Source organism: Ranitomeya imitator, chromosome 3 (genome assembly GCF_032444005.1).
Source record: "Ranitomeya imitator isolate aRanImi1 chromosome 3, aRanImi1.pri, whole genome shotgun sequence".
Lineage (NCBI taxonomy): Eukaryota > Metazoa > Chordata > Amphibia > Anura > Dendrobatidae > Ranitomeya > Ranitomeya imitator.
This window is the reverse complement of record NC_091284.1, coordinates 175,323,464-175,350,634: the sequence shown is the minus strand read 5'-3', so window position 1 is coordinate 175,350,634 and position 27,171 is coordinate 175,323,464. Positions and strand designations below refer to the sequence as shown.

General features: G+C 43.0%; 1 protein-coding gene across 4 annotated transcripts in view; it reads left to right on the top strand.

Moving 5' to 3' along the window:
• The window catches only part of SYTL5 (synaptotagmin like 5), a 461,654-nt gene that overhangs the window by 320,743 nt on the left and 113,740 nt on the right, over nucleotides 1-27,171 (top strand). For all 4 annotated transcript variants that reach the window (XM_069761622.1, XM_069761626.1, XM_069761625.1 and 1 more), the window contains one exon: nucleotides 13,618-13,698. In XM_069761622.1, the coding sequence (XP_069617723.1) occupies nucleotides 13,618-13,698 (81 nt within the window). The remainder of the gene's footprint in view (nucleotides 1-13,617; nucleotides 13,699-27,171) is intronic.

Genomic DNA, 27,171 nt, shown 5'->3' with positions numbered 1-27,171 from the left:
CAGCAAAAAAATCAAAAAGTTATAGTCCTGAGAATAAAACGATGCAAAAATAATTATTTTTTCTGTAAAATAGTTTTTATCGTATAAAAGCGCCAAAACATAAAAAAAATATAAATGAGGTGTCGCTGTAATCGTACTGACCCGAAGAATAAAACTGCTTTATCCATTTTACCAAACGCGGAACGGTATAAACGCCTCCCCCAAAAGAAATTCATGAAAAGCTGGTTTTTGGTCATTCTTCCTCACAAAAATCGGAATAAAAAGCGATCAAAAAATGTCACATGCCCGAAAATGTTACCAATTAAAACGTCAACTCGTTCCGCAAAAAACAAGACCTCACATGACTCTGTGGACCAAAATATGGAAAAATTATAGCTCTCAAAATGTGGTAACGCAAAAAATATTTTTTGCAATAAAAAGCGTCTTTCAGTGTGTGACGGCTACCAATCATAAAAATCCGCTAAAAAACTCGCTATAAAAGTAAATCAAACCCCCCTTCATCACCCCCTTAGTTAGGGAAAAATTAAAAAAATGTATTTATTTCCATTTTCCCATTAGGGCTAGGGTTAGGGCTAGGGCTAAGGTTAGGGTTAGGGTTAGGGCTAGGGCTAGGGTTAGGGCTAGGGCTAGCACTAGGGTTAGGGCTAGGGCTAGGGTTAGGGTTAGGGCTAGGGTTAGGGTTAGGGTTGGGGCTACAGTTAGGGTTGGGGCTAAAGTTAGGGTTAGGGTTTAGATTACATTTACAGTTGGGAATAGGGTTGGGATTAGGGTGACGGGTGTGTCAGGGTTAGAGGTGTGGTTAGGGTTACTGTTGGAATTAGGGTTAGGGGTGTGTTTGGATTAGGGTTTCAGTTATAATTGGGGGGTTTCCACTGTTTAGGCACATCAGGGGCTCTCCAAACACGACATGGCGTCCGATCTCAATTCCAGCCAATTCTGCGTTGAAAAAGTAAAACAGTGCTCCTTCCCTTCCGAGCTCTCCCGTGTGCCCAAACAGGGGTTTACCCCAACATATGGGGTATCAGCGTACTCAGGACAAATAGGACAACAACTTTTGGGGTCCAATTTCTCCTGTTACCTTTGGGAAAATACAAAACTGGGGGCTAAAAAATAATTTTAGTTGGATTTTTTATTTTCACGGTTCTGCGTTATAAACTGTAGTGAAACACTTGGGGGTTCAAAGTTCTCACAACACATCTAGATGAGTTCCCTGTGGGGTCCAGTTTCCAATATGGGGTCACTTGTGGGGGGTTTCTACTGTTTAGGTACATTAGGGGATCTGCAAACGCAATGTGACGCCTGCAGACTATTCCATCTAAGTCTGCATTCCAAATGGCACTCTTTCCCTTCCGAGCCCTCCCATGCGCCCAAACGGTGGTTCCCCCCACATATGGGGTATCAGCGTACTCAGGACAAATTGGACAACAACTTTTGGGGTCGAATTTCTCCTCTTACCCTCTGGAAAATACAAAACTGGGGGCTAAAAAATAATTTTGGGGGGAAAGTTTTTTTTTTTTATTTTCACGGCTCTGCATTACAAACTGTAGTGAAACATTTGAGGGTTCAAAGCTCTCACAACACATCTAGATGAGTTCCTTAGGGGGTCTAGTTTCCAAAATGGTGTCACTTGTGGGGGGTTTCTACTGTTTAGGTACATTAGGGGCTCTGCAAACACAATGTGACACCTGCAGACCATTCCATCTAAGTCTGCATTCCAAATGGAGCTCCTTCCCTTCCGAGCCCTCCCATGCACCCAAACAGTGGTCCCCCCCCACTTATGGGGTATCAGCGCACTCAGGACAAATTGGACAACAAATTTCGGGGTCCAATTTCTCCTGTTACCCTCGGGAAAATACAAAACTGGGGGCTAAAAAATAATTTTTGTGGGAAAAAATTTTTGTTTTATTTTTACGGCTCTGCATTATAAAGTTCTGTGAAGCCCTTGGTGGGTCAAAGCGCTCACCACACATCTAGATAAGTTCCTTAGGGGGTCTACTTTCCAAAATGGTGTCACTTGTGGGGGGTTTCAATGTTTAGGCACATCAGTGGCTCTCTAAACGCAACATGGCGTCCCATCTCAATTCCTGTCAATTTTGCATTGAAAAGTCAAATGGCGCTCCTTCCCTTCCGAGCTCTCCCATGCGCCTAAACAGTGGTTTACCCCCACATATGGGGTATCAGCGTACTCAGGACAAATTGTACAACAACTTTTGGGGTCCAATTTCTTCTCTTACCCTTGGGAAAATAAAACATTGGGGGCGAAAAATAATTTTTGTGAAAAAATATGATTTTTTACTTTTACGGTTCTGCATTATAAACTTCTGTGAAACACTTGGTGGGTCAAAGTGCTCACCACACCTCTAGATAAGTTCCTTAGGGGGTCTACTTTCCAAAATGGTGTCACTTGTGGGGGGTTTCAATGTTTAAGCACATCAGGGGCTCTCCAAACGCAACATGGTGTCCCATCTCGATTCCAGTCAATTTTGCATTGAAAAGTCAAATGGCGCTCCTTCGCTTCCGAGCTCTGTCATGCGCCCAAACAGTGGTTTACCCCCACATATGGGGTATCGGTGTACTCAGCACAAATTGTACAACAACTTATGGGGTCCATTTTGTCCTGTTACCCTTGGTAAAATAAAACAAATTGGAGCTGAAGTAAATTTTTTGTGAAAAAAAGTTAAATGTTCATTTTTATTTAAACATTCCAAAAATTCCTGTGAAGCACCAGAAGGGTTAATAAACTTCTTGAATATGGTTTTGAGCACCATGAGGGGTGCAGTTTTTAGAATGGTGTCACACTTGGGTATTTTCTATCATATAGACCCCTCAAAATGACTTCAAATGAGATGTGGTCCCTAAAAAAAATGGTGTTGGAAAAATTAGAAATTGCTGGTCAACTTTTAACCCTTATAACTCCCTAACAAAAAAAAATTTTGGTTCCAAAATCGTGCTGATGTAAAGTAGACATATGAGAAATGTTACTTAAGTATTTTGTGTGACATATCTCTGTGATTTAATTGCATAAAAATTCAAAGTTGGAAAATTGCGAAATTTTCATAATTTTCGCCAAATTTCCGTTTTTTTCACAAATAAACGCAGGTACTATCAAAGAATTTTTACTACTATCATGAAGTACAATATGTCACGAGAAAACAGTGTCAGAATCACTGGGATCCTTTGAAGCGTTCCAGAGTTATAACCCCATAAAGGGACAGTGGTCAGAATTGTAAAAATTGGCCCGGTCATTAACGTGCAAACCACCCTTGGGGGTAAAGGGGTTAAGCCCATGTGTGTGGATGAGCTTTGCCACACAGGCAAAGGTACTGTACAGTAAATGTACAGTAAATGTGTTTGAATATGAGCCTTATTGTTTCTTCTGACAATATTTTCCATAATATGATTGAGACCTAAAATATAACTATGGACCCAATAACCAGGAACGAGCCTTCCATGGAATAGTTCAGCATAAGCTCATTGTTCGTCAAAGCATTTCTCAAAGTCATCTGTTTACAGCATGCCCTACAATAGCTCTTTTCTGAAAATTAAACATTTGTCATTTAACTTGCGTGTAGCCAATAGATGTTATTTTAATGGTAGACTAGTCTAAATGGGCCCTAACTAACATGTACAATAACACTAAACCTGTTGTAACTAATGGAACTAATTGTTCTGCTTCATAAACATAGTGATAAGTATTAATGATTGTCTTTTACGGTCAGATTGGTAATTTCCTTGCTGCGTTTATGATCAATTTAACATATTTTCAGGAATGGACATGCCACATTAAACAGGAGCTTTTCTGTGTGCATTATAATGCCTGCTCCTCCACTAAGTAAAAAGTAATTCCTATTAGTCCTCTGCGGTCTGATATTAAGTGAAGCCGAGCTGATTACAACAGGCAGTGCCCTGGTTCACGCAAGATAAAGTGAAGCCAAATGTTCTCACTATTGATTAGCATTAACAGAGCTGCAGGATGCGGCTTCCCTTATTAAACTCCACCGTCTGCTAGTGTTGGGAAAACTGTGATATTCACTGTTAGCAAATTAGCTAAAAAAAAAAGCCGAGAGCTGGAAAAACCAATACTGTCTCCTCTGTTGGCGCTACGTGTGTTCTGCGTAGATAAGAACTAGAAATAATGAAATACAACATACAGTACTAAGTTCTAATCCACGTGATGAAATTTATGTACATTTCCTAAAGTATGCTTGTTTGTGTAATACATTATTAAGCAAGTTATTCAATATCACGTCCAGATAATTGTTCATTTTCCACTTTGCTAGATAGCATCAATTTCTTTCTAGACGATGGAGTATACCAAAAGGGGATGTTTGGTCTAGAAAACACACATTCGTATATTCTTTCAGGGAATCCTGAGTTAATAAAGAAGGTGTCCCCTGTTTAACCTGGGGCAACAGAAACTGTTTCATTCTAGAGGACCCAACATAGTTACATAGGTTGAAAAAAGACTCAGGTCTATCAAGTTCAACCTTTCTCCACCAATTATAAATTCTTTCTCACTAAATTGTCTATATCTCATAATACCATTTAAGCTGAGGAAATCATCCAGCTTTTTTTTTAAAAAGCTGTTATAGTGGGGGCGCATGCGCGGGATTTGGCCGGGTCGGACATGACCGGCTGAGCTCCGCAACCCAACAAGCCAAGCTAACCCCTTTAAGCACCGGGACCGCGGCGAAAATTACAGCCGCAGCGAGGACTCACCACCGGGCACCGCTGGGGCGACTATGCCGAAGAAAGGGAGCGCAGGTCAGTCGGCAAGCCGCACAATAGAAGAGCTCCTCATGAGCAGCAGCGTGGGCAAGATGGCCGCCGCAGCAGCTCCTTCTCCAGCCTCCCTCACAGCGGTAAGCAGCGACGCTGACAGAGGAGCCCAGCACAGCAGGGGAGACAGTGGTTCCCACGGCAGCACTAATGAAAACACTGCAAGAGACATTCCGCTCAGAGCTGAAATCAGCTATGAGTAATGTTACCTCACAGATCCAAGAGATCATGCAGCGCACCTCCAACTTGGAGGATAAGATGGAGGCGGCAGTGGGGGCTCTGGAGGAGGATCAGGAGATTATCAAGGTCCACACAGAGCGTATTCTGGAAATGGAGCTAAAATGTGAGGACTTTGAGAACAGATCCCGTAGAGGAAATATACGTATCAGAGGCCTCCCAGAGTCAGTGATAGCTCTTAAAGATACGGCTGCAGCGCTGTTTAAAGCACTACTCCCAGAAGTAGATCCCTCATTGCTGCACATTACTAGAATCCACAGAGCCTTGGGCAGACCGAGAACATCAGATCTCCCTAGGGATGTTGTGCTTAAAATGCACTATGAGGAGTCGAGAGACCTAATTCTGTCAGCAGCAAGAGACATGCCGTCCCTACCTGGGCTGCCAAACCCAGTGCGTCTTTTTGCTGATATATCACCCTCCACACTTGCGAGGAGAAGGTCACTGAAACCAGTTACAGCAGCCCTCCAGGCAGTAAATATCAAATACCGATGGGGGTTTCCGTTTGCGCTAATATTTGCTCATGGAGGAGAATCGTTTATTAGTCGGTCCTTAGAGGAAGGCATAAAAGCACTTGAAAGAGCGGGAATACCAATTTTGGAAGCCTTGCCTCCTCAAGCAAGACGAAAATCGAGACCACAAAGAGAATGGACACAGACCCCCAGAACCAGGAGCCAGAATGCTAGGGTCACTTGATTTTCTCCTGAGACCACATGGTGAACTCTGACATGAACGGAGCAATTGTGATATAGCTCCGGTGCCTTAGCTCCATAATAGGCCCCCTTGGGCAGTTGATAACTGAGCCGAGCTGTTGTGGCTGAAAGTTAAAACTACTGTTGGTTGCGTCAATAAGTTGTAACTCATGTTTAAAATATAACTCATCCCTTTTTTCATTTTAATTTGCAAGGGTTAGGCTGTTGGGCCAAAGTACATGCTGCCTGACTAGGTTGACTTCTGGGAACACCTTTTCTATGGGTCCCCGGAATAAGGCCTCAAATGGGTATTTTACCCAAACGTTAATTCATTATTTGTCTATTGTCTTTGTCTCCCCTTGTGTTGTCTTCTCCCTTTTGTTTCTCTACAGAAGTGAACAAATTCCACTGTTATATCTCACAATGATGCAACTCCTTGGTGGGTCAATGAGAACGGACAATAGTCATTGGTGGATCGTCAGCTGTAACAAATATCGCATTTATGTGTAAAGTATTGTCACATAATGTTCATGGGTTTAACTCGCCCCTGAAGCGTAAAAAGGCATTTCTAGACTACCACAAACACAAACCAGATGTCATATGCTTACAGGAAACCCACTTCTCTAAAAACTCTAGCCCTAAATACTTTGACTCCAATTATTCCCGATTCTATTTGGCGGCATGGGAGCGTAAGACTAGGGGCGTAGCCATACTATTCAAAAATAGTTTACCATTCCAGGTAGAGAACACTATTGAGGACCCGGAGGGCAGATTTATCATCATACATGGTAACTTACAAGGACAGAATATCTGCATAATAAACAGCTACATGCCCACTGCAACCCAGACGTTAGTGTTTAAATCAATACTATCTAAAGTATCGGCGCTCTTCTATCAGCATTTGATTTGGTGCGGTGACTTTAATTTTACTTTGAACCCCGCTCTTGACTGCACTGCAGCAAAGAGATCAGATATATCTAAGAGGGACAGACGAAAAATAATTAAGTTAATGGGCGATTATGGACTAGTCGATGTATGGAGAGAGACTAATGGTCCCATAAAAGGATATACCTTTTTATCCACGGTACACAAAACCTACTCAAGGATAGACTTGCACATAACAACAGCAAACACCTTGCCTGGGGTTCTGTTCTCTCGCCATGTCCCATCCTCCTGGTCGGATCACGACGCGGTACTCTCAGAGTTTAAGTTTAATGTAAGCGCATCTAAACTGTTCAGGTGGCGGTTAAATAGCTCTCTATTGACAGACCCAGAAATAGCGGCAACTATTAACAATGACCTTAAACTATACTTTCAAACGAACGTTAGTGAAGAGTCATCCCCGGGTAACATATGGATGGCACATAAGAAATTTATCACAGGAACCATCATTAAACTGGCATCAACCAGGAAAAAAAACAGATCGGAATTACAAACCAAACTAGAAAATAAACTATTTAACTTAGAACAAGCCAACCAACAATCTTCCTCACGGTACCTAATCAAACAGATACGAGACGTTAAACACCAATTAAATACTGTCCTCACACATAAAACAGAACGTGCCCTAACATGGACAAAGGCCTCCTTTTACAGGCTGGCAAACAAGCCTAGCAAACTATTAGCACGGCAACTGCGCCAAAAAGAGTTATTGAAAAAGTTAAAGAGTTATTGAACACCATCCACTCAATTAAAAAAAGTAATGGCCATGTCACAGCCCACCCTGAAGAAATTTACAAAGAATTCCATAGCTTTTACCAAAATCTATATTCTCCACCTAAGGCCCCCTCCTCACATTTACTTCAAAACTTTTTACAACATCTATCGCTCCCTAAACTTAATGAATTATCCTCCCAAATAATGCAGGCTGAAATAACAAACGAAGATGTAAAATTAACAATCCAAAAACTGAAAACCGATAAAGCCCCCGGACCCGATGGTCTTTCAGCGCCATATTATAAAAAGTTTAAAGAAATTCTCACGCCACACATTACAAAAATCTGCAATGCACTTCTAAACGGCAACCAAATGCCCCCCGAATTTTATATTGCCCACGTTGCAGTGATTCCCAAACCCAAAAAAGATCATCAGTTAACGAAAAATTACCGGCCTATCTCACTACTTAATGTAGACTTAAAAATATTCACATCCATTATTACAGAAAGAATCAACAGAGTGCTCCCCTCCCTGGTACATAGGGATCAAGTGGGATTCATACCGCGGAGACAAGGACTGGACAATATAAGACGCAATCTAGATATAAACTCAGCAAACAATTCACAAAGACCTACTATGCTCTTAGCCTTAGATATTGAGAAGGCATTCGACTCAGTGTCATGGCCATATCTCTTCAAAGTACTATCCTTGTTTGGACTACCCCACAAATTAATCAACTGCTTAACACTATTATATGATAACCCAACAGCATACCTCAAACTCCCAACATTGCAACCTACCCCGATAAACATAAAGAGAGGTACTAGACAGGGATGCCCACTTTCGCCAGCGCTGTTTGCCTTGGCAATGGAGCCGCTAGCCGAAGCCATAAGGACAAACCCTGACATCTTAGGACCCCCCGATCTAGGGGAGCAATATAAGGTAAGTCTGTTTGCTGACGACCTGCTCCTGACCCTCTCTAACCCACATACCACACTTCCAAATTTATTCTCGCTATTACATGACTTTGAGTTAGTATCAGGACTTAAAATAAATATAGACAAGTCGGAGGCCCTCTTCTTGAATACGCCTGAAAGAGATCAAGCACACCTAGTGTCGCATTTTGGTTTTGAAAAAAAATAGCACTACCTAACTTATCTAGGGATTAACCTTACGTCTAACCGATCTAATCTATATAAATGGAACTACACCCCCCTTATAAAAAATTTCCAACGGGATCTGACTAAATGGTCGTCGCTGACTCTTTCATGGCTAGGTAGAATAAACGCCATAAAAATGGTCTCTCTCCCTAGGTTTTTATACCTTTTCCGCTCCCTTCCCATTCCGGTCCCCCTGAGAGTAATACGAGAAATACACACAATGGTCTCCAAATTTATATGGCTAGGGAAAAAAGCTAGAATAAAACAACAGACTATGTTTATCCACCGGAAAAAAGGAGGATTCTCCTTACCTAATTTTATAAACTATTATAAAGCGGCCCAAATTGCCCAACTAACTAGAATATGCACAACTGTAGACAAACCTAGATGGGTCCAACTGGAGTCATTTTTGTTAAAACCCTATTCCCTGATAGGTCTGCTGTGGACAGAGGCTAAACTCCCTAAACACGTCGCTGACATCTCACCTTTCGCGGCCCAGTCACTGCTCCTCTGGAGGAAAGAAAGGTTTAAGATTGAGCTGCAGACTAGAAATACGCCATTAAACTCGCTATTTGGTAACCCAATATTTCCCCCGGGTCTCAATTCCCAATCCTTCTCATGGTGGATCCTGAGAGGAATAACCACTATAAAACATCTCTGCTCCCCGTTTAACATAATCCTATCTAAACAGGAGTTTATTCAAAAATACGAACCGCCAGTCCGAGAGGCATTTCGTATTAATCAAGTCTTTGATTTAGCTAGAAAGAGTGCAACGAATGAGAGGCCTTTCCGAGTAACTGGGTTCGAGCAGAAGTGCTTAACCGACCCACTGGGAGGAGGGGTCATTTCTTATTTATACTCATCCTTCACCAATACAAAGGAGGAAAAGAAACATAGATTTATGCAACAATGGGAGGAGGACCTGGGGTTTAATATCTCACTGGAAGAATGGCAAAACTGTTGTGGTGCTTTATCGAGAGGGTCCCACCAGGTATCCCTGGTTGAGACTTCCCTCAAAGTCTTACATAGAACATACTTGGTCCCTACGAGACTGCATACCATATATCCTCAGGTTTCTGATAAATGTTTTAGAGGCTGTGATGCACCAGGAGATATGGGTCATATATGGTGGTCCTGCCCAGCGGCGACCGATCTGTGGGGGGAGGTAAAGCTTCTGGTGGAAAGGATGCATGGAAAAGAGATATCAATGAGCCCAATGACTTTCCTGCTGGGCTTAAAACCGAAGGGACTGCCCAAAAACCTATATAAACTGGTGGTCATGCTGGGAATGGCGACCAAAATACACATTGCGTCAAAGTGGAAGTCTCCTTTGCTCTCGATTTCTCAGGTTAAAGATAGGATGAACACCATCATGATTTACGAGCGCATTCAAGCGACAAGGACAGATAACTGGAACTCCTTTTTCCAGATTTGGTCGCCATGGCTGGAACTATACCCGGATGATCAAGTGAGGAGGGCTCTCACCCTATCTCCATGACGAGTTACCTCTTTTCGGACTTTGTGGCGGTATGGGGGCACCAGGGGGGCCGGTGCTGGGGCTGGACCAACATTTGTTGTCACAGGGAAAAAAAAAAAAAAATACTCTTTTCTCATTTTCAATTTTGTAAAATTGTGGAACAGTTTTATATCACTCATGATTCTGTACCTAATCCCCCTTGTTTCTGTCTTGTCTTTGTCTTGTCTTAAACGTATCAACATTTATAACTCCCTCACATAATATTAAGGTGCTGTTGATATTTTTGTATTTACTGTAAAACCAGAACTCCCATGTTGGGAGAACTTTGAGTTATTTTTCAAATAATAAAAATTTATTGAAACAAAAAAAAAAGCTGTTATAGTGTGTGCCTTTACTACCTCTTGTGGTCGGCATTCCACAGTCTGACTGCTCTAACTGTAAAGAACCCTTACCTGTTTAGTTCCCGGAATCACCTTTTTTCCGCCCATATTGAGTGCCCCCTGGTCCTTTGGAAGGTCTTTTCAAGGAATATGTTGCGTGCCAGTACTTTATATTGACAACATATGCTCTCACTGCATTAGACCTTCTCTTGTCCTGGTGATTCCTGTACAGGAAATTTCAGTATTCGTGACATACATGGTCCATGTCATTGTGTGCATCTGTGACATCTGTTTGCAATCCGTGTACCATCCGTGGGTCTGTGTTTGCTGTCCGTGCATCCAAGTGTTACATCCGTCTGCTGTCCATGAGTCCATGTGACAACTATCAGCGCCAGGGAAGGAGCAATACAGTTCACAGCACAGTCCATACATATTAATACAGAAAATATGATCATCAGTTCAATAAAGATGCAGAGTTGGTATAGTCCTCATTGATGAGAGGGTATACGTATTGATCCAGAATATACAGTATGATCATTATGTGATCAAAAAAGTGTATATAGTGCTGTGAAATTGGATAATACTATAAATAGATAGTTCTTAACTAATTACAACCAAAAATATTGGAAAAAAGTTGAAATAAAAATACAAAATAAAAAATTATAATTAACAACATAGTTTTTTGGGGGGCATGCAAAATGGATGAGTTTGTCCAATTTTTCTTTCATTGAAGAAGAACAGTTCCATCTCCAAAACATGTTTGGGACATCAGCATTATGGATTCGGCAGTTATTCTTATGTTAATTAATGGGAAAAAAGAGTGGATTTGTTGTGGAGCGTTTTGTTCAATTAAAGGACTTTTTCTGTATGTGTCATTATAAATTTTCACTACGGGGTTAGTAACAGGGTTGCCTTTTCATTACTAACACCAGTGCTCAGTGTCAGGTGACATTACAAAGCTAGAAGATAAACTTGGCACACACTTAGTGGGATGCGGTGAAAATTTAATAAAGAGAGTACATACAGCAGACGTTTCGGTCAAACATAGACCTTCATCAATGTACCTCTTACAAATCATACATCGTATTGGGTCACTATAGTAATGGTGGTAAGCAAGCGGAAACCAAACTTGCTGAAGAAAATAGAGAATGAGGCCTGAAGACGGCACCGGCACCGCGTCCTATACAGTTCGTCACCGGTGCCGTCTTCAGGCCTCATTCTCTATTTTCTTCAGCAAGTTTGGTTTCCGCTTGCTTACCACCATTACTATAGTGACCCAATACGATGTATGATTTGTAAGAGGTACATTGATGAAGGTCTATGTTTGACCGAAACGTCTGCTGTATGTACTCTCTTTATTAAATTTTCACCGCATCCCACTAAGTGTGTGCCAAGTTTATCTTCTACACTATATGGTTTGGGCGCCTACTTGAGCACCACTGACATAAGCTGTGCCTACGGCTATCTATCTACGACATTACAAAGCTGACATCCATCCCAAAATATTACCCCACTTGCTAATGTACCACGGCAAGTGGGAAGAGGCATTGAAAGCACCAGAATTGGCGCATATAATGGTTGCGCCTTTACTGGGTGGCTGCGGGCTGCTATATTTAGGTTGGGGGGGGCCAATATCCATGGACCTTCTCAGCTTGAGAATACCAGCCCCCAGCTGTTTGCTTTAGCTTGGCTAGTTATCAAAAATTGGGAGGACCCCACTTTGTTTTTGTTTTTATTATTTACTTAAATATCTTTAGGTCTGGAGTCAGCATGGAGACCATCGGCACAACGCGATCGCAATTGCGTAGTACCAACAGAAACAGAGAGGGAGCTCCTTCTCTCTGCAATGCCCATTGGTGTCGCGGTGACTATTAAAGGGACACTGTCACCTGAATTTGGAGGGAACAATCTTCAGCCATGGAGGCGGGGTTTTTGGGTGTTTGATTCACCCTTTCCTTACCCGCTGGCTACATGCTGGCTGCAATATTGGATTGAAGTTTGCCTTGCGCAGGCGTGTACTACGGAGGACAGAGAATGAAGTTCAATCCAATATTGCAGCCAGCATGCAGCCAGCGGGTAAGGAAAGGGTGAATCAAACACCCAAAAACCCCGCCTCCATGGCTGAAGATTGTTCCCTCCAAATTCAGGTGACAGTGTCCCTTTAACAGCGGCATCAGAGTTGCTAAACGCCCTCGATCGGTGCTAGCACTGAACAGACACCCGCATTTGATCACGACGGCGCTTGGCGCGAGCCTGAGCGATCATTGCGCAGTATTTGGCAGTTTGTGGGATCACTACTCACTTATTGCCATACATATACAGCGCATGTTGGAAAGGGGTTAAAAAACAAAATACACTTTAATCAATAGGTCTTAGAATAAAAATAAGTTCACAATTGGATGTGTTAAAATAAAATGTCTCTGTGCTGAGATAATCTTATAAATGTGCCCCTGCTGTGTGCTGTGTTATGGCTGAATCACAGTGCAGGAACATGGTCTGATCGCACCACAGCTCCTGGGCAGGTGAGGAAGCAAAAGAGAGTATACAGACAGGACAGCATAATATCGCAGCTGCTGCTTTCTGTAAGGAAAAACATTTCCCTGGCTGTTTAAAAACTTGTTTTACCACACAGAAAGAATCAACTGCGATCACCTGCTGTAACGTCTGTATACTCTTTCGCTTTCTCCCCTGCCCTGGTGTTGTGGTATATCCATACGACCATGTTCCTGCATGGTAGGACACATCCATTACACAAGGGCACATTTATAAGATTATCTCAGGACAGGAAAAAATTTTAACATATCAAATTGTCGTATTTATTATTATTATAAAATCTATTAATAAAAAAATATTTTTGTTTATGGGGCAACCCCTTTAAGTGTTTATTGTCATTTTAGATTTTATATAGAAATATACACTTATATTCTGGTTTCTAAATGTACCACTGTGTCAGTTTATTGATAAAAGGGTGCACGTCCTAAAGGTGAACATATTTCTATCAGGCTTTATTTGCAATCTATTATGGTTCTACTTCAGTACATTGAGAAATGCACCTAACAAAGATGTCTACTCTGCCCACAGAGCCTATAAGCACGAGCTAAACGGTGTGCGCAATATATATGTCTGCTATAGCTTGTTTAGCCTCAATTCATTTAAGCTTTAAAATAATCTGTTACAGTAAAGACATCAATTTTACTCTGTATGATGAAATGATATATGACAGCTATTTCTTTTTTCAGGAATATTTAGATGAAAATGAAGAGGATTCTACTGACTCAATGCCACAAAAACCCGCCAGTTTGCAGAGTGGATATTCTGTTGTAAGTGAAAGTAATGGACTTTATTTATTTTGTACTTATGGGTTAATAGTAAATACTTCTGTCAATTAGGTAAAAAAAAAATATATTTTTTATTTACATCCATAACACTTTAATGTGATCATCATTATTATTTATTATTATAGCGCCATTTATTCCAGGGCGCTTTACATGTGAGGAGGGGTATACATAATAAAAACAGGTACAATAATCTTGAACAATACAAGTCACAACTGGTACAGGAGGAGAGGGGACCCTGCCCGCTAGGACTCACAATCTACAAGGGATAGGTGAAAATACAGTAGGTGAGGGCAGAGCTGGTCATGCAGCGGTTTGGTCGATCGGTGGTTACTGCAGGTTGTAGGCTTGCCGGAAGAGGTAGAGTCTTCAGTTTCTTTTTGAAGGTTTCGATGGTAGGTGAGAGTCTGATGTGTTGTGGTAGAGGGTTCCAGAGTAGGGGTGATGCGTGAGAGAAATTTTGTATGCGATTGTGGGAAGCGGATATAAGAGGGGAGTAGAGAAGGAGATCTTGTGAGGATCAGAGGTTGCATGCGCATGCAGGAAAGTACCGGGAGGCGAGGTCACAGATGTATGGAGGAAACAGGTTGACCATGAACTAATTGTGGTGTATTTGACAATTTATAAAAGTTTTTGTGTATATATATATATATATATATATATATATATATATATATATATATATACATACATATACACAAAACATATATATATATATATATATATAAAAAGAGTGAAAAGTTTAAAGGAGTCTGAATACTTTCCGCACCCACTTTGTGTATGTGTATATATATATATATATATATATATATATATATATATAGTACAGACCAAAAGTTTGGACACACCTTCTCATTTAAAGATTTCTCTGTATTTTCATGACCATGAAAATTGTACATTCACACTGAAGGAATCAAAACTATGAATTAACACATGTGGGATTATATACTAAGCAAAAAAGTGTGAAACAACTGTAAATATGTCTTATATTCTAGGTTCTTCAAAGTAGCCACCTTTTGCTTTGATGACTGCTTTGCACACTCTTGGCATTCTCTTGATGAGCTTCAAGAGGTAGTCACCGGAAATGGTCTTCCAACAATCTTGAAGGAGTTCCCAGAGATGCTTAGGACTTGTTGGCCCTTTTGCCTTCACTCTGCGGTCCAGCTCACCCCAAACCATCTCGATTAGGTTCAGGTCTGGTGACTGTGGAGGCCAGGTCATCTGGCATAGCACCCCATCACTCTCCTTCTTGGTCAAATTGCCCATCCGTTCACCTTTTCTGCGTCGCACAAAGACACAGTGGTTGGAACCAAAGATCTCAAATTTGGACTCATCAGACCAAAGTCTAATATCCATTCCTTGTGTTCTTTAGCCCAAACAAGTCTCTTCTGCTTGTTGCCTGTCCTGAGCAGTGGTTTCCTAGCAGCTATTTTACCATGAAGGTCTGCTGCACAAAATCTCCTCTTAACAGTTGTTGTAGAGATGTGTCTGCTGCTAGAACTCTGTGTGGCATTGACCTGGTCTCTAATCTGAGCTGTTGTTAACCTGCGATTTCTGAAGCTGGTGACTCGGATAAACTTATCCTCAGAAGCAGAGGTGAATCTTGGTCTTCCTTTTCTGGGGCGGTCCTCATGTGAGCCAGTTTCTTTCTAGCGCTTGATGGTTTTTGCAACTGCACTTGGGGACACTTTCAAACTTTTCCCAATTTTTCGGGCTGACTGACCTTCATTTCTTAAAGTAATAATGGCCACTCCTTTTTCTTTTCTTAGCTTCTTTTTCTTGCCATAATACAAATTCTAACAGTCTATTCAGTAGGACTATCAGCTGTGTATCCACCAGACTTCTGCACAACACAACTGATGGTCCCAACACCATTTATAAGGCAAGAAATCCCACTTATTAAACCTGACAGGGCACACCTATGAAGTGAAAACCATTTCCGGTGACTACCTCTTGAAGTTCATCAAGAGAATGCCAAGAATGTGCAAAGCAGTCATCAAAGCAAAAGGTAGCTACTTTGAAGAACCTAGACTATAAGACATATTTTCAGTTGTTTCACACTTTTTTGTTAAGAATATAATTCCACATGTGTTAATTCATAGTTTTGATGCCTTCAAGTAAATCAAACTTCTGTGAAATCAAACTGTCCACTTAGGAAGCAACACTGTATGACAATCAATTTCACATGCTGCTGTGCAACTGGGATAGACAACAGATGTAAATTATTCACAATTATCAAGACACACTCAATAGAGGAATGGTTCTGCAGGTGGGGACCACAGACCACATCTCAGTACCAATGCTTTCTACTGAATAGACTGTTAGAATTTGTATTATGGCAAGAAAAAAGCAGCTAAGTAAAGAAAAACGAGTGGCCATCATTACTTTAAGAAATGAAGGCTAGTCAGTCCTAAAAAAATTGGGAAAACTTTGAAAGTGTCCCTAAGTGCAGTGGCAAAAACCATCAAGCACTACAAAGAAACTGGCTCACATGAGGACCGCCTCAGGAAAGGAAGACCAAAAGTCACCTCTGCTTCTGTGGATAAGTTTATCCGAGTCACAAGCCTCAGACATCGCAGGTTAACAACAGCTCAGATTAGAGACCAGGTCAATGCCACACAGAGTTCTAGCAGCAGACACATCTCTACAACAACTGTTAAGAGGAGACTTTGTGCAGCAGGCCTTCATGGTAAAATAGCTGCTAGGAAAAAACAGCTAAGGACAGGCAACAAGCAGAAGAGACTTGTTTGGGCTAAAGAACACAAGGAATGGACATTAGACCAGTGGAAATCTGTGCTTTGGTCTGATGAGTCCAAATTTGGGATCTATGGTTCCAACCACCGTCTTTATGCGACGCAGAAAAGGTGAACGGATGGACTCTACATGCCTGGTTCCCACCGTGAAGCATGGAGGAGGAGGTGTGATGGTGTGGGGTGCTTTGCTGGTGACACTGTTGGGGATTTATTCATAATTGAAGGCATACTGAACGAGCATGGCTACCACAGCATCTTGAAGCGGCATGCTATTCCATTCGATTTGCGTTTAGTTGGACCATCATTTATTTTTCAACAGGACAATGACCCCAAACACACCTCCAGGCTGTGTAAGGGCTATTTGACCAAGAAGGAGAGTGATGGGGTGCTACGCCAGATGACCTGGCCTCCACAGTCACCAGACCTGAACCTAATCGAGATGGTTTGGGGTGAGCTGGACCGCAGAGTGAAGGCAAAAGGGCCAACAAGTCCTAAGCATCTCTGAGAACTCCTTCAAGATTGTTGGAAGACCATTCCCGGTGACTACCTCTTGAAGCTCATCAAGAGTGTGCAAAGCAGTCATCAAAGCAAAAGGTGGCTACTTTGAATAACCTAGAATATAACACATAATTTTAGTTGTTTCACACTTTTTGTTACCGTAACTATATTATTCCACATGTGTCAATTCATAGTTTTGATGCCTTGAGTGTGAATATACAATTTTCATAGTCATGAAAATACAGAAGAATCTTTAAATGAGAAGGCGTGTCTAAACTTTTGGTCTGTACTGTGTGTATGTATATATATATATATATATATATATATATATATATATATGTATCTATAATATAACGCTGGGAGCGTCACTCTGTCCGAAGACTTTATAGACTGCGCAAGCGCCGGCGCAGTCTGGCCCCCACAGAGTGACGCTCCCAGGAGATCTCCACCGGAGAGTCAGGGACCGCCAGGAGGGTAAGTATATTCACCTGTCCCCCGTTCCAGCGCTGCGTGCGGCTCCGTCTCCCGGTTCCTCTGCTGTGACGTTCACAGTTCAGAGGGCGCGATGACATGCTTAATGCGCGCCAGCGCCGCCCTCTGACTAAACAGTCACAGCCACAGGAGCCGGAAGATGGCGGCGCGCAGCGGTGGAACGGGACAGACAGGTGAGTATAGCAAGTGCTGGGGGGCCTGAGCTAGCGGTGACTCCGGCACCTGACCACCACAGCGCGCCGATTTCCCCGCCTGCTCAGGCCCCCCAGCATTCGGCGCCCAGCGACGATAGGTGAGTATGGTATTTTTTTTTTAATATATGGCAGCAGCATACGGGGCATATACAATGGAGCAACTTATGGGGGGCATACAATACAATGGAGCATCTTATGGGGGGCATATAACACAATGGAGCATCTTTTGGGGGCATATAATACAATGGAGCATCTTATGGGGGGCATATAATACAATGGAGCATCTTATGAGGGGCATATAATACAATGGAGCATCTTATGGGGGGCATATAATACAGTGGAGCATCTTATGGGGCCATCAACCATAATGGAGCAGTGTACGGGGGCATATATTATTTAGCATCTTATGGGGGCCATAAACCTTTATGGAGCAGTGTACGGGGCATACACACTGGAGCGTCTTATGGGGGCCATAAGCCTTTATGGAGCTGTGTACGGGGGCATACACAGTGGAGCGTCTTATGGGGGCCATAAACCTTTATGGAGCAGTGTACGGGGGGCATACACACTGGAGCGTCTTATCTATATATATAATTGCCTAAGGGTTTTTCCGTCTGTCTGTCTGTCTTTCTGTCTGTCTGTCTGTCCTGGAAATCCCGCGTCTCTGATTGGTCGAGGCCGCCAGGCCTCGACCAATCAGCGACGGGCACAGCGACGATGCTGATTGGTCGAGGTCGCCAGGCCTAGACCAATCAGCAACGGGCACAGCGACGATGATGTCATAGAGGATGTAGAAATCCCACGTTTCTGATTCAGCGACGGGCACAGTATCGACGTAGATGTCATAATGGTTGCCATGGCGACGATGATGTCATAAAGGTTGCCTCGACCAATCAACGACGGGCACAGTCTGCCGCGAATTCTGGAATCATCATTGTCCATATACTACGGGCACAGCATGGCGACGATGATGTCATAAAGGTTGCCTCGACCAATCAGCGACGGGCACAGTCTGCCGCAAATTCGCCTCGACCAATCAGCGATGGGCACAGTATCGACGTAAATGTCATAATGGTTGCCATGGTGACGATGATGTCATAAAGGTTGCCTCGACCAAGCAGCGATGGGCACAGTCTGCCGCGAATTCTGGAATCATCATTGTCCATATACTACGGGGACATGCATATTCTAGAATACCCGATGCGTTAGAATCGGGCCACAATCTAGTGGGGGCCATAAACCTTTATGGAGCAGTGTACGGGGGCATACACAATGGAGCATCTTATGGGGGCCATAAACCTTTATGGAGCAGTGTACGGGGGGCATACACTATGGAGCATCTTATGGGGGCCATAAACCATAATGGAGCAGTGTACGGGGGCATATACTATGGAGCATCTTATGGGGGCCATCAACCATAATGGAGCAGCGTATGGGGCATATGGATGGGAGAGGCAAATTAAAGAATGGTGGCGCAGGATGGGAGCAGCACATGACAGAACGGGGCGCAGGATGGGAGCAGCACATGACAGAATAGGGCAGCACATGACAGAACGGGGGTGCAGGATGGAAGCAGCACATGACAGAACGGGCGCAGGATGGGAGCAGCACATGACAGAACGGGGGCACAGGATGGGAGCAGCACATGACAGAACAGGGGCACAGGATGGGAGCAGAACATGACAGAACAGGGGCACAGGATGGGAGCAGCACATGACAGAACAGGGGCACAGGATGGGAGCAGCACATGACAAAACAGGGGCGCAGGATGGGAGCAGCACATGACAGAACGGGGGCACAGGATGGGAGCAGCACATGACAGAATGGGAGCAGCAAATGAAAGAATGGAGGTGCAGGATGGGTGCAGAACATGTCAGAGTGGAGGCGAAGGATGGGTGCAGCACATGTCAGAATGGGGGCGCAGGATGGGAGCAGCCCATGTCACAATGGGGGCGCAGGATGGGAGCAGCACATGACAGAATGGGGGCGCAGGATGGGAGCAACACATGACAGAATGGGGGCACAAGATGGGTGCAACACATGGCAGGATGGGGGCGCAGGATGGGTGCAGCACATGACAGGATGGGGACGCAGGATGGAGCAGCACATGTAAGAATGGGGGTGCAGGATGGGAGCAGCACATGTCAGAATGGGGGTGCAGGATGGGTGCAGCACATGACAGGATGGGGACGCAGGATGGAGCAGCTCATGACAGGATGGGGACGCAGGATGGAGCAGCACATACCAGGATGGAGACCATATACCAATATAGATGCTCGCCACCCGGGCGTAGAACGGGTTCAATAGCTAGTATATATATATATATATATATATATATATATATATATATATACACATTATTATTATTGTTATTATTTATTGTTATAGCTCCATTTATTCCATGGCGCTTTACATGTAACGAGGGGTATACATAATAAAAACAAGTACAATAATCTTAAACAATACAAGTCATAACTGGTACAGGAGGAGAGAGGACCCTGCCCGCGGAGGCTCACAATCTACAAGGGATGGATATGTATGTATATATATATATATATATATATATATATATATATATATATATATATATATATATATATATACAGGTCCTTCTCAAAAAATTAGCATATAGTGTTAAATTTCATTATTTACCATAATGTAATGATTACAATTAAACTTTCATATATTATAGATTCATTATCCACCAACTGAAATTTGTCAGGTCTTTTTTTGTTTTAATACTGATGATTTTGGCATACAACTCCTGATAACCCAAAAAACCTGTCTCAATAAATTAGCATATCAAGAAAAGGTTCTCTAAACGACCTATTACCCTAATCTTCTGAATCAACTAATTAACTCTAAACACATGCAAAAGATACCTGAGGCTTTTATAAACTCCCTGCCTGGTTCATTACTCAAAACCCCCATCATGGGTAAGACTAGCGACCTGACAGATGTCAAGAAGGCCATCATTGACACCCTCAAGCAAGAGGGTAAGACCCAGAAAGAAATTTCTCAACAAATAGGCTGTTCCCAGAGTGCTGTATCAAGGCACCTCAATGGTAAGTCTGTTGGAAGGAAACAATGTGGCAGAAAACGCTGTACAACGAGAAGAGGAGACCGGACCCTGAGGAAGATTGTGGAGAAGGACCGATTCCAGACCTTGGGGAACCTGAGGAAGCAGTGGACTGAGTCTGGTGTGGAAGCATCCAGAGCCACCGTGCACAGGCGTGTGCAGGAAATGGGCTACAGGTGCCGCATTCCCCAGGTAAAGCCACTTTTGAACCATAAACAGCGGCAGAGGCGCCTGACCTGGGCTACAGAGAAGCAGCACTGGACTGTTGCTAAGTGGTCCCAAGTACTTTTTTCTGATGAAAGCAAATTTTGCATGTCATTCGGAAATCAAGGTGCCAGAGTCTGGAGGAAGACTGGGGAGAAGGAAATGCCAAAATGCCTGAAGTCCAGTGTCAAGTACCCACAGTCAGTGATGGTGTGGGGTGCCATGTCAGCTGCTGGTGTTGGTCCACTGTGTTTCATCAAGGGCAGGGTCAATGCAGCTAGCTATCAGGAGATTTTGGAGCACTTCATGCTTCCATCGGCTGAAATGCTTTATGGAGATGAAGATTTCATTTTTCAGCACGACCTGGCACCTGCTCACAGTGCCAAAACCACTGGTAAATGGTTTACTGACCATGGTATTACTGTGCTCAATTGGCCTCCCAACTCTCCTGACCTGAACCCCATAGAGAATCTGTGGGATATTGTGAAGAGAAAGTTGAGAGACGCAAGACCCAACACTCTGGATGAGCTTAAGGCCGCTATTGAAGCATCCTGGGCCTCCATAACATCTCAGCAGTGTCACAGGCTGATTGCCTCCATGCCACGCCGCATTGAAGCAGTCATTTCTGCCAAAGGATTCCCGACCAAGTATAGAGTGCATAACTGAACATTATTATTTGATGGTTTTTTTGTTTGTTATTAAAAAACACTTTTATTTGATTGGATGGGTGAAATATGCTAATTTATTGAGACAGGTTTTTTGGGTTATCAGGAGTTGTATGCCAAAATCATCAGTATTAAAACAATAAAAGACCTGACAAATTTCAGTTGGTGGATAATGAATCTATAATATATGAAAGTTTAATTGTAATCATTACATTATGGTAAATAATGAAATTTAACACTATATGCTAATTTTTTGAGAAGGACCTGTATATATATATATATATATATATATATATATATATATATATATATATATATATATATATATATACATACAGTGGGTGCGGAAAGTATTCAGACCCCTTTACATTTTTCAGTCTTTGTTTCATTGCAGCCATTAGGTAAATTCAAAAAAGTTCATTTTTTCTCATTAATGTACACTCTGCACCCCATCTTGACTTAAAAAAAACAGAACTGTAGAAATTTTTGCAAATTTATAAAAAAAAAAAAAGATTGAAATATCACATTGTCATAAGTAGAGTTGAGTGACTTTTACTTTTTTCGGATCGAGTCGGGTTTCGCGAAACCCGACTTTGTCAAAAGTCGGTCGGGTGAAATCGTCCGATTATTTCGAAAAGTCGGTGGCTGACCGAAACCCGAAACCCAATGCAAGTCAATGGGGAATCAAAGTCGGCAGTGAGTGAAAGACAGGAAAACACCCACAGTGCCCATTTTAATGCCAAAAACATTAATTCTTATTTCTTAAGCTTGTCAATCTTAATTTACTTTATAATAATAGTTAGGCATTGCAAACAGGGGGTCATTTGGCTAAAGTTGTGGGGGAGTAGGGCTGGCTCAAGATTTTCGTGGGCCCAGGAAAGGCGGAATACGTCACGGCGGTGGAGCAGGGAGAGGTAAGTATTTTAACTTTGCAAGTGCTTTGATCCTGAGCAAGCAGGGGGGCCCACTCATTGGCACTTGGCACTGGCACAGGGCCCCTCATAGTACGGCGGTGTGTTTGACGGTGGGTGGCGCCTCCCACTGGCAGAGACACTTTTGCGTGCTATGAGGGGCCCTGTGCCAGTGACGTCGCCAACGAGTATGCCCCCCACCTGATGAAGGAATCTGCACTTTCATCTGCACCTTCCTCTTTGTCCCCATGTAAGGTGGTATAGTAGGCTTGAAGGAGAACCTGACTTTCAGCAGGGTCAGATTCAGGCTGTGTAGAGTGCAAGGGGAATGTAGTGGTCTGGTTCAGTGTACCTGCAGACTCATCTAGCAGTGGCTGGGCAATGGGCAGGATGAGGAGGAAACACAGATATAGGCCCAAATAATAAAGTAGGCTAAATACAGTTCAAAATTGGTAACAGGACTAAACAGGCGGCATAGCTTTGTTCAGTGGAGGACAACTGTAATGAGTGGCGCAGACACAGTTACTAGGCCCAAAATAAAAAAGTAGGCTAAATGCTGTTCAAAATTGGTAACAGGACTAAACAGGCGGCATAGCTTTGTTCAGTGGAGGACAACTGTAATGAGTGGCGCAGACACAGTTAGTAGAACCAAAATAAAAAAGTAGGCTAAATGCAGTTCAAAATTGGTAACAGGACTAAACAGGCGGCCTAGCTTTGTTCAGTGGAGGACAACTGTAATGAGTGGCGCAGACACAGTTTGTAGGCCCACAATAAAAAAGTAGGCTAAATGCAGTCCAAAGTTGGTAACAGGACTAAACAGGCGGCATAGCTTTGTTCAGTGGAGGACAACTGTAATGAGTGGCGCAGACACAGTTAGTAGGCCCAAAATAAAAAAGTAGGCTAAATGCAGTTCAAAATTGGTAACAGGACTAAACAGGCGGCATAGCTTTGTTCAGTGGAGGACAACTGTAATGAGTGGCGCAGACAGTTAGTAGGCCCGAAATAAAAAAGTAGGCTAAATGCAGTTCAAAATTGGTAACAGGACTAAACAGGCGGCATAGCTTTGTTCAGTGGAGGACAACTGTAATGAGTGGCGCAGACACAGTTAGTAGGCCCAAAATAAAAAAGTAGGCTAAATGCAGTTCAAAATTGGTAACAGGACTAAACAGGCGGCCTAGATTTGTTCAGTGGAGGACAACTGTAATGAGTGGCGCAGACACGGTTAGTAGGCCCAAATACAAAAGTAGGCTAAAAGCAGTTCAAAATTGGTAACAGGACTAAACAGGCAGCATAGCTAGGTACTGGGGTGGGCTCCTCTGCTGAGTAGCAGACAGTGGTAGTAGGCGCAAAGTATTAACTGGTCTAAATGGAGGCCAGGGCCCTTGTATATTTTAACTATCATCTATAATTTCAACAAATTTGTATTGGCAGTGCCATTGAAGGATTTAACAGCACAGACTACACAGTGGTGAAGCAGGGAGAGATAAGTATTGCAAGTGGTAGAGCACTGTTCGAGCTGGGGTGAACACTCTCTCGTGGGTGGCGGTACTGGCACAGGGCCCCTCATAACAACACAATCTAAGTGGCAGAAAGTGGCTGGCTGACATACGACAAACTAACAGGACTGAAGTATATCCACTTTATGAGAATTTGAATCTCACTTTTTTGGGGGAGACTGAATCAAAACTCAGGCCCTGTGCATAAAACAACACAATGTAAGTGGCAGAAAGTGGCTGGCTGATATACGACAAACTAACAGGACTGAAGTATATCCACTTTGTGAGAATTAGAATCTCCCTTTTTTTTGGGAGACTGAACCAAAACTCAGGCCCAGTGTATATAACAACACAATGTAAGTGGCAAAAAGTGGTTGGAAGATATATGAAAAAATACAAGGACTGTAGTACAATTTCAATCTCCCTACAATGATCTCAGGAAAAGTTTGGCAGCAATAAAAAGGACTGCTGCACACAAAAGTGTGGACAAATAAACAAGATAACTGTGCAGAAAGGAGCAACAGGATTTTTGCTTTTAAAAAAGCAGTTGGTTTGCACAGCAGCGTACAAACAGCAATGCAGCTATCAGGGAGCATTATAAGGCAGCCTAATAAGCTACCGAGCTGATGCACAAAAATATAGCCTCCACTGTCCCTGCAAAAAAATGGTGGTGTTGGACAGTGAAAATCGCTACAGCACAAGCAGTTTGGGGGTCAATCTTCCCTCCCTAACTATATCCCTTCTTCTGATGAAGCTGCAGCAACCTCTCCCTATGCTAAGATCGGCAGAAGTAAGATGGCGGCCGGTGTGCACGCCCCTTTATAGACCCTGTGATGCTGCAGAAAGCAAGCCAATCACTGTCATGCCCTTCTCTAAGATGGTGGGGACCGAGACCTATGTCATCATGCTGCCCACACTCTGCGTCCTCCTTCATTGGCTGAAAAATGGAGCTGAAAGCGTCATACGAAATGCGACTTTTGCGCGCAGATCGCCGATCTCATGGCCAATCCAACACTAGGATCGGGTCGGGTTTCATGAAACCCGACTTTGCCGAAAGTCGTTGATTTTTGAATTTGTCTGATCCGTTTTGCTCAACCCTACTCATAAGTATTCAGACCCTTTGCTCAGTATTGAGTAGAAGCACCCTTTTAAACTAGTACAGCCATGAGTCTTCTTGGGAATGATGCAACAAGTTTTTCACACCTGGATTTGGGCATCCTCTGCCATTGTTCCTTGCAGATCCTCTCCAGTTCCATCAAGTTGGATGGTGAATGAGCCTTTTTTAGGTCTCTCCAGAGATGCTCAGTTGGGTTTAGGTCAGAGCTCTGGATGGGCCAGTCAAGAATGGTCACAGATTTGTTCTGAAGCCACTCCTTTGTTATTTTAGCTGTGTGCTTAGGGTCATTGTCTTGTTGGAAGGTCAACCTTCGGCCAAGTCTGAGGTCCAGAGCACACTGGAAGAGGTTTACATCGAGGATATCTCTGTACATGGCCGCATTCATGTTTCCTTCAATGGCAACCAGTCGTACTGTCCCTGCAGCTGAAAAACACCCCAATAGCATGATGCTGCCACCATCATTTTTCACTGTTGGGATTGTATTGGGCAGGTGATGAGCAGTGCCTGGTTTTCTCCACACATACCACTAAGAATTATCACCGAAAAGGTCTACCTTCGTCTCATCACACCAGAGAATCTTATTTCTCATAGTCTGGGAGTCTTTCATGTGTATTTTATCAAACTCTATGCGGACTTTCATATGTCTTGCACTGAGGAGAGGCTTCCATCGGGCCACTCTGCCATAAAAGCCCAACTGATGGAGGAATGCAGTGATAGTTGACTTTGTGGAACTGCAACTCTGGAGCTCAGCCACAGTGACCTTGGGGTTCTTCTTTACCTCTCTCACCAAGGCTCTTCTCCCACGATTGCTCAGTTTGGCTGGACGGCCAGGTCTAGAAAGACTTCAGGTAGTCCCAAACTTCCTCCATTTAAGGATTATGGAAGCCTCTGTGCTCTTGGGAATCTTGCGTACTGCATAAATTCTTTTGTATCCTTGGCCAGATCTGTGCCTTGCCACAATTCTGTCTCTGAGCTCCTTGGCCAATTCCTTTGACCTCATGATTCTCATTTGGCCTGACATGCACTGTGAGCTGTGAGGTCTTATAGACAGGTGTGTGCCTTTCCAAATCAAGTCCTATCAGTTTTAGTTAAACACAGCTGGACTCCATTGAAGGAGTAGAACCATCTCAAGGAGGATCACAAGTAAATGGACAGCATGTGACTGGAGCTGGAACTGGAGAGGATCTGTAAGGAAGAATGGCAGAGGATCCCCAAATCCAGGTGTGAAAAACTTGTTGCATCATTCCCAAGAAGACTCATGGATGTACTAGCCCAAAAGGGTGCTTCTATTCAATACTGAGCAAAGGTTCTGAATACTTATGGCCATATGATATTTCAGTTTTTCTTTTTCAATAAATATGCAAACATTTCTACATTTCTGTTTTTTAAGTCAAGATGGGGTGCAGAGTGTACATTCATGAGAAAAAAAATGAAATTTTTTGAATTTACCAAATGGCTGCAATGAAACAAAGAGTGAAAAATTTAAAGGGGTCTGAATACATTCCGTTCCCACTGTATGTATGTATGTATGTATGTATGTATATATATATATATATATATATATATATATATATATATATATATATATATATATATATATATATTGCAGTGCAGCGATGCCCACACTGTGCATGGATGAGGCAGTGACCCAGAAGAAGTTCAAAGTAAAGTTTCTTTTAATAGAGCAGCGTACTCACAAATAAAGAAAGTAAATCAGATCCTCTGGCTCGCAACCTGGTAGCAAAGACAGTCCATGACTGGTTGTCGTGGGCTAATGTACAGCAGTGTACGCTGAGGGTGTCAGGCCTCTTGCCTCCGTTTGACTCTGTGCCTACTCACACAGTTGAGCCCTTCAGAGGCTACCGCTCTGCCTGCATGCAAGACCAAAAATCCATGGAAGACCAAAACAAACACACCCAAAACCCTTTATACAAGGTTTTTCTCTGAAACTGGAATTTGTGGGGATAGGCCCCTGGCAAGACCCGACCTGTAGGAAACGGACCAACCCCTTCCTTCATGCAGTCAATTTAAAAAATAAAAGCCCATATC